At 33.0% G+C, this 11,925-nt stretch overlaps 2 protein-coding genes across 2 annotated transcripts in view; one reads left to right on the top strand and one right to left on the bottom strand.

The window, feature by feature from the left end:
- Positions 1-150: 150 nt before the first annotated feature.
- LOC117121913 (leucine-rich repeat-containing protein 43-like) lies at positions 151-9,158 on the top strand. Its single transcript, XM_033267309.1, has 15 exons — positions 151-362; positions 951-1,002; positions 1,290-1,483; positions 1,676-1,786; positions 2,287-2,420; positions 2,913-3,033; positions 3,178-3,295; positions 3,897-3,973; positions 4,302-4,448; positions 5,206-5,293; positions 5,785-6,026; positions 6,637-6,747; positions 6,976-7,176; positions 8,162-8,234; positions 8,663-9,158. Exons 1-15 carry the CDS (start codon positions 237-239, stop codon positions 8,842-8,844), a joined length of 1,977 nt encoding a protein of 658 aa, XP_033123200.1. The 5' UTR covers positions 151-236; the 3' UTR covers positions 8,845-9,158.
- Positions 9,159-9,330: 172 nt separating this feature from the next.
- The window catches only part of LOC117121914 (notchless protein homolog 1-like), a 7,490-nt gene continuing 4,895 nt past the window's right edge, over positions 9,331-11,925 (bottom strand). Inside the window, exons 8-12 of the mRNA XM_033267310.1 lie at positions 11,370-11,416; positions 11,072-11,274; positions 10,904-10,946; positions 10,072-10,259; positions 9,331-9,470 (exon numbers count right to left, since the gene is read on the bottom strand). Coding sequence (XP_033123201.1) covers positions 9,458-9,470; positions 10,072-10,259; positions 10,904-10,946; positions 11,072-11,274; positions 11,370-11,416 — 494 coding nt within the window. The 3' untranslated portion in view covers positions 9,331-9,457. The remainder of the gene's footprint in view (positions 9,471-10,071; positions 10,260-10,903; positions 10,947-11,071; positions 11,275-11,369; positions 11,417-11,925) is intronic.

Here is an 11,925-nt window from a genome sequence, read left to right on the forward strand (position 1 = left end):
TCGCCGCCGCACCCACGGTGAAGTAAATAGTGAAACTGCAGTCCAACGCGATCGTATCTTATCTGGATTGTTGGCTAGAATTGTGGGCTGGCTTATTGTTGGCTGGCTTATTGTTGGCTAACTTGACTCAAGTGCGAGTGCTCTTATTGTGATGTGAACGTCTGGAGCGTTGCTAAGCATTATAACGCTCTTGGATCGACGACAGGCACGGTGGATCATGTTTTAAAAAGACAACAATGTCTGAGTCGCAAATAAACCATCGTATGATTCGCACAGACACCGGACAAAATGCTTATGAAGCCTTTGAAAATCAACTTAGAACACTGTGTCTTAATGAGTTCCCATGTGGCCTGGGCACATGGGTAAGTACTCTGTTTTTACACAGCAGCAGAACAAAAAAGGCCTGTCTACCGTAGGCCTACACTTAGGCCTAGGGCCTAGGTTAGTAGTGCAGGCTATCCTAGGCTATTCAACTCCACTCTTAGGAGTGGAGTTGAATAGCTCTGTGGTTAAAATGTTTGCCTTCTTATCCCAGGTTCCTGTGTTCAATTTCTGTCACAGCAGGACTTTTTCTCACGACAAAACCAACTCCACTCACATCAAAAACTTAAGTTAGTTAAGGCCTAGGGCCTAGCCTGCCGGTATATAAAGCATCATTCTCATCCTGTAAGTGCAAGTGTACTTGCTGTTGGATGTGAAGGAAATAAAAACAGTGTGGCGGGGGCTAAGCCTGTGCTTAGATTCTTAAAAAAAAAAAAACAAATAAAAAAACGCTCGGTGTATTCCTCAATCAAAGTCAAAGGTCGACTCTGGTCAAAAACCCGCCCGAGATCATCCCACGAGACTTTCTCTAGCCTAACTAGGCCTAGGCTGCTATCTATAGGCCTAGCCTATCCTAGGTAGGTAACAGGTATATTGTAGTAACTTCTGACATGTTTTTTTTCCTACAGCGAACAGATCAAGATTCTGTCCCCAACACACAATCTGTTGTAACATTGAAGGGTAAGTCAGTACTCACACAAATCCATAGTAGCTTAAACTGTACATGTATGGACAAATATCTACAGATCAATGTAATTCATGTTGCAATGGTCTATTCCACCATCCAATACATATCCCTGTAGCTTAATTAATTGTAATAAATTGGCCTACACTTATTTTTAAAATATTTGTAACATGCTAGTAATTTTGCAATTTATATTGGAAATATCTGTGAAAGCAAAGATTAATTTATGATTATTTAATAATGTATTATTGTTATTACTTAATAATTATTTTCTATTTGATAGACTATGGCATTCAAAAAGAACAGGGTGAGGTCTTGGAAGAGTTGATAACATCTAAATTTTCACCCTATAGTGTTGACTACAGCTGGAGCGATGAGGCTCAGAAGCTCCGGGAGACAGCGGTGCAGACTCCTTGGGTTGTTACTGAACAATTTATTCAAAACCATTTCAAAACATTAAGGATTGTTGACAAACAAGTGAGCAGTTTTAATTATAATTGTTTGTCATGGAAATAAAATTTCTTTTAAGATACATATAGTCTGAAGTAACATGAAAACTAATTAAAACATTAAAATGATGTATTGTATGTTGTACGTGTGATACATTTGTACATTGTATCCTTTGTTAAATTTATATCCTCTTTCTGATACATTTGTATCCTCTTACAGGTAAATGAAGTTGATGAAAGGCTGTTACAATTTCCAAATTTGAAAGAATTAACATTAAGTGCCAACAACCTAGAAAGTTTAAATACCAGGCATATACCAAGATCTTTAGAGGTAGGACTACTGTACAGTTCAGCTATTTTGAAAGGGTAATTTCATACAGCACCATGGCTATTTCCACTTACAGGATTGGTTAGTGTTCACACCGAATAATGATTTAATATTAATAATGATATTGTACATATTGAAACTGCAAAACGTCATTAAAAATATAAAACACCATGAAAACATTTTTGTATATTATTATTATTATGAAATATTCACTAGGGGATGGGGTGGGGTAGATTGCATGTTGTTAAATATTCATCCAGCAACCATGAATTGTAATGTTGCAAGCACCTTGATATGGTGGTGGTAGACAGCAGAAAAACAAGACACACATACGGTGAACATCTTTACTTGAAGAGGTATGTTCCATTGAAGCAGTAAGGTAATGCAGTATAGTAAGTATTGACCTTCTCATTTTGTATACAATATTTAGACTAACATGGTTTTTAAATACCAAATATTATTATTATACAATTTTTACAACATGCTGATGTATATTTTCAAAGGTTCTGGAGCTTGTTGCTAACAACATAAGTGACCTTCGGCCCCTGTGTGACGACCCACCTTTAAACCTGCAACATCTAGGTCTTGGTCACAACAAAATTGCCTTCTTATCGGACTGCCTTACAGAATTTTATTGGTAAGATGATGTCATAGCTAATTCAATATTCATATAGTACAAGCATACATTTATAAAAAGTTATTAAATTGCTTGCACAGTATGTACAATGAACCATGGAGTCTTTGTGTCCCTGGTTTTATTCCATCAAGCTCCCAGTGATTACAAGGTGAACCACACCACCCTTTTAAAGATATTAAATCATCATTTCTGTGAACAACATCATTTGTGTGCACATCGCAGACATCTTCTGAAAAGCAAGGGTTGTCTCAGTGTACGGGATCCCCAAATGACCAGATCATAGTTATTTAGAAATTTGTTTTAAACGGGGAAAAAGGAAAATTAAAATAAATTTTAAGTCTGAGATTGCCATTTCTGGCAACATTTCATACTTCAGGGGACCCTTCATATGTAAAGTCACCTTCATGGAACCTATTTCTAATTTTGTTAATCTCATGTGTATTCAGTGCTTGTGCTGATATGACAGTTTGATATCTCTGGGGTTTTTTCTAGGCCTAATTTACTGTCTTTGGACCTAAGCCATAATAATCTTAGTGGTCTGGTAGATATTGTCCAGCAACTTTTATCTCTGAATAAACTGAGAAACTTGAGCCTGATAGCCAATCCACTTGCAGTAAGTTTTTTATTTCATTTTCATGCATTCTTTATAAATATCTCAATTATTTTCTACAATTTTGACACCTTTCTAACTGCTTTACTTTAGTACCACTACCATTAATTGTTAAAATAACATTTAAACTGTGTTTTTTTTATATAGTTGATCCCTGGTTACAGAGGATTTGTGGTTGACAGCTTCAGGCAACTTTTAATCCTAGATGATGTCAGGATTAGTGCTGATGAAAAACATCATTTTAAGGGATTAGCAAGAAGAAAGGGTAATTAATTATCAATTTATCGCCATTAATATTAATTATTAGCAGGTTATTCAAGTGTTGTGCAACCATCCTCATAATAATATACAGGAATTACGATTACACTTTTCTTTTTCATTTCAACCAATATTCTGGTTTTGTTCTTTCCTGTTCTGGAAAGCAAATACAGACGAATGTAATAGGTGCTATACAAATGCGATTTGCCATTGCCTTTGACCATTTCACCAGCTATAACTCAAAATTTCCTATCCTTTGTGTTGGAGTGCACCCCCTATAATAATTAGGAAAATGCTGTGTAAATCAATAAGTCTTCTACCAGCTATTAAAATACTCAAGGCCTTTATGGTTATTACCAGCAGAATTAATTCTTTAAGCTAAACATTCTTATTTTTACTGGTTAAAACTAGTTAACTATGTAATCCATGAACATTTTGAAAGAAGCAGGCAGTCTTGGAGGAAAAATATATTTGTGGATTTTTCAAGTGATGTAATTGCTATCCAATTCCTTCTGAAAAACAGACTACAGTACTTATTTTTATTTGGGTGATAACAAGTTATTATTATTGTATTGTATTGACAAAATCAAATTATAATTTCTTTTTAGATCTAATTCTAGATGAGACTAAGTTATCAATACAGATTAATAAATTGAGTGGTGTCCCAATGCCGCAAGAAATGCTGGTAGGTCAACTAATACTAATCCCGGTATAGGAATTTATCATTGTAGACAATTATTTGACAGAAGAAAATTGATAGGGCAGGGGAGAATGCAAATCAAGATTATTAAAATTTTAAAAAATACTATAGAAACTATGAAAAACAAAGCAAGAGAAAAACCAATAACAAACATATCATCTGATGTTTGGTTAATTCTAGAGCCATAAGTCTATTGGATATACAGAATTACTACTGTACACCACAAGTAATGCTCTTAAGCTTGTGCAAGTTAATGTTTATTTTCTTTAACAATTTTTTCTTGATTTAGTTTTGTGTTTTCTTATGCTTTCAGGTTACTGAGGAGCTTCCTGAGTTTCCAATAATTGAGAGAAAATACTACATGGAATTTACCTTCCTGGAAGATAAAAAAACAATGGAAGCAAGAACAGAACAGCCGGAGGGGGAAAAACAAAGTGAAGAAAACAAAGGAGTTAATGAGGTCAGCTTATTACAAATTAATGGCCAGAACTGTTGCAGTCTATTGCAATATATCTTATTCTCTAATCTTATTAGTCCTTTAAAACTGAAGCCAGTCAAGGGTAAACAAATAATCAAATCCTTTAATTTCATGCATCTGCACATACTTACTAATTTCTTTATTTCATATTTTATATTTATATATACATATATATATATATATATATATATATATATATATATATATTTATTAAAATATTTAAGAAATAAATAATTCATAATTATCTAAAGTAATTAAAAGAAAGGAACAGATTTGTCTTGGATAATTATTACTTTTTATGATTATTATTATTAGGGCTACATGATAAAAGCTTTTTACTTGTTTTGTATGCCTTTTTCAAATTCCTTATGATCATTTTATAAATAATAATAATAATAATAATGTTACATTTAGCGCATATTACACATTGCCCCTATGCGCGTTACAGAGAAATAATATTTACTATAATTGTTTTATTTGAATTATTCATAAAGTATATTATAATATTTGTTGATGGAATCAGAAATAAGTTGTATATTGATTTATTGATTGATAACTATAATGTAAATAAATAAATCCCCAGTGACTAATAAAGTCCATGAAACAGAAGTGTAATAGTTTCAATGTAGCAAAGCACTTATGAATCAAAACAATTTATGGGATTTTTAAAATACCCCCTACTTTAATAATAAATCAACAACAATGTATATTTATTTTTATTGTAAATAAAAATTTTTAGGAGGGCGAAATAACAGATATTACAACAGCTGATGCAGCAGTAGGGGAAGTACCAGTTAATGAAACAGCTGCTATTACTATGAATACAGGTAGGTTTTAATTCATCCGGTCATATCATTTAATGACATTTACAGGTAATGAGGATGCAATACCTGCTTTAATTAAAGCATATAATGTAATTTATCCAATGCACATAAATAGATTGAGTACATGTTATATTTAACTACTATTATTGTTTACAAAAATGTTGTGATGCAGTGAGCAATTATAAATCAAAAATTAACAAATGTGGCCGACTTTCTAATGCATTCAATATGGTTAGCACTTGCATGAATTTTGTGATCAATGTTTTTTAAAAATCTCAAGATTGCAATCACTGTAGAAAGGAGCTTTCACTGCTATATTAGACCGCTTGCTCAGCTGTTAAGTTTTTTTTGCCTAGAAATTACTTTATTTAGCACCTACAGTAGCGGTGTAATCACTGTGTATAAGTGCCAAATTCCTAATACAATACAAATATGGATATCACAAAATTGAATTGATAATCAACAACTATATATTCCATTAATTTGCATTCCAGATGGAACATTCTTCACGGAAGCAGATGAAAGCTGCGGAAAGACTGCAAGTGATGCAAATGAAGCATTGACTTGCAATGATTCAATGCTACCAGTAAAACTCATCCAATACTGTACAGATAAACTTGCTTGGAATGAAGATGGCCTGGATTTTAACTTCAGTTTGGACCTGTCGTTTGATGACTTGAGAGCGTTGAAAGAAAGTCTTAGGCAGGGGTTACAAGTAGCTCTCAAAGAGGACAAGGTAGGAATTATCATCCATACTATCATTAACATTATTAGTGTTATTGTCATCATTATTCAACTTTTATTGCCCACAAACATGAAGCCTAAATCTAGGTACGAAGGTCATTACTCTCCCCTGTGCAGTTTGGTTAATAAAATAACAATGTTATACTTTTATAGTGCAAAATGCTAGAGATTTGACGTGCTTAAATTAAATATTTAAAAAAAATAAGAATTTACTCTTCATTGCAAACTTAACTCATACCCAAACAAACATGCATGCAAACGCTCAACTTTTTCCTTTTTGTATTGAAGATAGCAATAGTCAAATTTGTACAAAACTCCAAGGGGGGGGGGGTGGTTACTGTCCAGCGCCATTCTAGCACAATCCTGGACCTCTGCCACAGGCTAAAATCCAAACATCATTTAAGTATTTTGGGCCAGCCATAGATTTTAAAGATTTTCAAGAATTTTGTTTGGTTAGGCTTAAACAATACAAATACTTCATGTAGAGAGATGGGATAAAATCTCAAAAATGTAAAGGTATAAAATTAGTTAGTGAACTTCCAAAAGCTCACACAAACAGTATATCTTCTGTAAGTCTGATAGTAAAATACTTTAATGTATAGGTATTGTGTACACCAGTAGAAGAAAGCACTAGTGATGGTAGAGCAAGTACTAGCAGTAAAAAAGGGAAAGATTCTAAAGAAAAGAATAGAAAGGAAAGTGCTAAACAGAAAGTAAGTAAACATATTATTCTAAAAACAAAAGAACATTTTACCAAATATTATATTTTTGATTGTCTGTACTTCAGTAATGTTTTACTGTCCAGTTTGAAATTCCATTTGCTTATTATATGAAGTCTGTATAAATATAAATTGTATAATTATACATTACTTAATTTAAGCATTCTTTCAAATGATGTGTTATCAAATTGACAAAATATAGCCATATTTTCATTGTTATAGGACAAAGGCAAGAAGAAAAAGAAAGAGCCAGAGATAGAATTGGCTAGGAGCGAACCTGAGGTGAGGGTGTTGGCAAGGTATCATATTGCCCTCCTTGATTTTGTAGAAGGTGAGCACAACTACTCCAACGAATGCATCTTCGAAGTCGAGGAGCAAAAGAAAGCAGAGAAAGAGGAGCAGGATGAAGTAGAAGGGAGCAAGGTTAGTAGATACAGTTTTTCTTCTATGTTTGTTTAACATATTTTTTTCTGAGCTGATGTATCAACATTGTTATAAGAATACTGTAGGAATAATTGCATATTTTTGTCACCAAAATGGCCATCATACCAAGAATGGCTGGAGAAGTATCATATCACAGTGGTATTGTGTGTAAAGCCAAATAAAAACAGTTTTGGATCCTCATAAACAAATTTACTATTTGCTATTTTTCAAAGAAACAATAAGAAACATGGAAAATAAAAAGAATGATGATCTGAAAGATTGTTGTGAAGAGGTGAAAACATAAATGGCAGAATACATTACGTTTAAATTCATTTAACTTTATTTAAAAGCAATTTTAATTATTGGGGAGCTACAGTTTTTTCGATGATGTAGAACATAGCAACGTTATATTAATTTAACTGTGCATGTCTGGATGTTGTGCCTTACGTTCTATGTTGAGGCCACAATGAAGACAGTGCTCTATTAAACATTGGGCTCTCTGTTTTTGTGACATATCCGCATAAGAGTCGAAAAAAATTGAAATTGACCTAGAGTACAACGTAGGATGCATGCAGTCACGGATGAGTGAACCTCATTTTACACTCTCAATCAAAAGCTCTCTATTTACTAGCCTGTTTACCACTGGTATATAACATCGTAACATGAAACTAACAATTAATTATACTTGGCCTAATCAAAATTTTCATAATGCATTTTGTTTCAAATTAAATCTTGTGCACCAAAAAATACTAATTTGGACTTTTCTACTATTTAATGCTAGAAATTTGTTCTTCGGTATATACTTTAAGGTAATGCATATGAATGAACATTTGTGTGGTATTAGTAAACTTTTTATTATATAAAAGGATCAAATACATTAGGGTTACAATGTTAGTATAATTAAAAATAATAAATGTATATTGACAACATAGTTTTCATATATCCCCTATTTTAAAACTTTTTTATATTAAATTGCAAACTTTAGGAAAAGAAAAAAAGGAAGGACTCTGCGAAGGGGAAAAGGGGAAAAGATGGTAAAGTTTCTGACAAAGACAAAGGTGAGTTTTAATACTGTATTTCATGTTTTTTTAAAATTTCCAACATCCAACAGCAAGTACACGCGCCATTCACAGGATGAGAATGATGCTTTATAAACCAAGTCTCTTTATGAGGCTATAGGGAGTAGAGTTGATGTTAGTGGGGAGAAAAAGCCCTGCTGTGACAGGAATTGAACCCAGGACACTGGGCTCAGAAGGCAAGCATCTTAACCACAAAGCTATTCAACTCCACTCCATTGACAAATAAACATGTATACCCGTATATTATAGACATGATGTGCTTATATATGTTAGTGATGTCATCATGACCATATTTAGGCATGTCACATGTTTTTGTCAAATAAAATTTGATAATCTGGACAGAGGCTTAATGCAAATAAATAGCTGCACAATTTTCAATATTGATCAGTGTCATGCTATTTCATCAGATTCAAAAAATACTAAGAAGACGCCGGTAAAACCAGACAAGAAAGAAGGCAAGAAACGGCCATCATCGGGCAAATCAAACCAAAGTGAGGAAGTGGAGGAAGAAGCACCCCCTACTCCCATTATGGCAAACATCAAAGTAATGCTACATGAGTGGAAAACAGCTCAAGATTCTGTTTCTTAGCAAAATACAGATGTGTGTCTTGAGGATTAACAAATTTCACACATAAATAAATTTACTGTATATACCAGACTTACTTGTAATATTTATATTTATTTTTCTAATGTAATCATTTATTAGAATGGTTAAAAATTTAATTCAAACAATTAAAAGTGCCCTACAATATCTGATATAGATAAACTTGATAAAATATTCAAATACTTAATTCATATACATTGCGTTGTACGACGGTTGTATGAATCCATCTCTGACACTGACTGATTGTTGGTGGATCATCATTAAAGCAAATCATTGTTTATTATGGAATTCTCCCCAGAGAGCTGAGTATGTGTTCCATATGTGTTTAATTCAATGACCGGGAAACATAACTGTTCAGCTTGTAAGAGTGCAGGTGCTTTTAGAGACTCATCCTAGCTCCACAGCCACTGATTTTAGACTAAGCACTTGCTACGCACTAGCCCTTTACCACATGTCTTTACATGTGTTGAAAGTGCATGTTAACAGTGTAAAAACAGTGATTTTGTTCAGCTTACATTCAACAGCCTGGTCACAAGACAATCAAATCCATATTTGAATATACAGAAGAAATGTTTCCATGGTAACCTTTAGGTAGACTTCACCGCCTCCATCTGTAAATATAATGCAAACAAGATTAATTTTGTGTACATTTAAAAGTGTGCAGTATCTGAAAATGAAAACAATTATTTTTAATTTATGAAATTGTCCACCTTCTTACATAATAGTAAGACAAAACAATACGAACTCTGCTCCCAGTGAGGTCAGACGACGAGATACCTTCTTGGTGGCAGACTGAACAGATCGTCATTAAAAACGATCTGTTTTACGCTTGTCGTGGTGTTCTCTCCATGACTGTCGTGCGCAGTGAATGCCCGGTTTAATAAATAGAATGCAAGTTAGAAGGTGTTTATATTTTGGACATATATAGAAGATGAATAGGAACTTACCATGTATATTTAAATCTATAAAATAGGCAAGATTATTTATAGCAGTACAAGTTAATCTATTTTTAATTGAAAGTTCATCCAAATTATTTTCTCAATCTATTTTCAATTTCATTTAGGTTTATTAAAAAAATTCTGATTTTGTAGTAAAAACTGAATTGCATCACAATTTACAATAATTATGGTAAAACATTTAGATAGAATAAACATGATAAAAACACAAAACCAATTCAGCTTTATTGTATAAATATACAACCTACAAACTTACAGCTTAAGAATCTTGTCTTTGCCACCACTTGCTACACGCTGACCATCAGGACTCCAGTCGACAGCATACACTTCATCAGCATGCCCAGGTAGGTCTATGGATAGTTTCTTAGTTGTTATGTCCCAGACTTTGAGTGTGCTATCTGCACTACCACTGCAGAGGAGTCTACTATCAGCTGACCAAGCAATCTTACAATAAAAAATAAATCATTAATTATTAGATAACTAATTTGTGGTAGTACATGCTTTGAACCTTGCCACTATATGTATACATGCTTGCATGCCATTTATTTAGTATACTGTACTATATTAATTCAAACAATATGGTATTAAAAAATCAAATTCTTTTTCAATAATAAATTCATTTCATAATATATATCAAGGTTTATGATAATTTAAAATTACCTAATATTTAATTCAAAAAAACTCATAAAAGAAACTTTATGATGATTAACTTCATATTAATGTACTCAATAATTTATTCATAAATCTCCATAAAACAAAAAAATTAACCAGTAATGAAATAACGTTTTGTCTATGCCCCTTGAGGGCTAGATACTACAGTATGTTATTTAGTAGCAGTTAACCCATTAAGATCGAGTAAATCCAGAATGGATGAATGATGGGATGACTCATGAGCCAAAAAATAAAAATGAACCTGTCCTAGAAATTTCACTAAAAAGTCAACACCACACATTTCCTGATAACTGAATCCCCACGTAGGCACTTCATTAGTAAACATAATACCTGTAGAGTAAGGCAGTATGGAGCGTAGACACATGCTCCTGCTGGGAGCCTATTTTTAATTTTTAAAATTAAAGCGCATAATCTACCTGGTAAACTCTTCCTACATGACCTCTTAATGATGCTATAAACCTGGAAAAAATGTTTAAAAAAAATGTCAACTATCATCCACAAAATGAATTAACTGCTAAATATGTTAATATGAGCGAGCAAGAGAGACGCATTTTAATTTTTTTAGCAAATGAAATTTGGCTTACTTTCCAGTCCGCCCATCCCAAAGTTTTACAGACTTGTCAAATGATGCACTAGCTATGAGTCGGGTGTCTGGAGAAAAAAGAACCTCATTGATCGGTTGCTGATGACCAGTCATGCGTGCTACTGGCTTCTTGTCATCTTCAGGTTTCCACAGAAACAGAGTAAAGTCATCTGACCCTGAAACTAGTCGTTCTGAACATCCGTCCTGGGATACAAGGAAATAATACCATAATAAACTTTTAGAATAACAGAATAGTAGTAAGAAAAAATAAGCAGAGATTTGTCACAAATAAGACTAACCTTGACTGTATTGTATCTATCAAGAGCTTTTTTTGATAATTCTTCACCTAAATAAAAATTAAAACAATGAAAAATTCAAATAGTATAAATTGATACACATGTATTCAAATATAGATCAAAAGCCAAAATAATAAAAAAACAACAATGGTGTGTGAAACAATGGCTGAATCTCAGTAGAAATACAAATTTGGTAAGCAACAGTTAAAAAGTAAACCTAAGTAAACAGCCACAATTAAAACCAGAGCTTTCAGACAACACTCTGGTGGGCGTTCCTTTTTCCGTACGACTGTTGCAGGAGAGAGACGTGTCATCGAGACTGATGTTTTCTTGTCATAGAGAAAATAGATATATTTTCTCTTTTAGTGTTTGCTAATTTGATTATCTTGTTGTTTTGATGTCTTTCTTTTTGATTGTAATTTTTGTAATTTTTATTTTTTCTTGTTAGGATGCACCACCCCTGTGTTTGAGTGCCACTGATTTAAAAGTGCATATCCAAATAAATTATTATTATTACTTTCTCAGTGGCGAGTAGTGAGTAATGTATTCAAATATATAA

The sequence above is a fragment of the Anneissia japonica genome, unplaced genomic scaffold (genome assembly GCF_011630105.1).
Source record: "Anneissia japonica isolate Jap-2015-1 unplaced genomic scaffold, ASM1163010v1 scaffold352_len1594369_cov220, whole genome shotgun sequence".
In the NCBI taxonomy this organism is placed as follows: Eukaryota; Metazoa; Echinodermata; class Crinoidea; order Comatulida; family Comatulidae; genus Anneissia; species Anneissia japonica.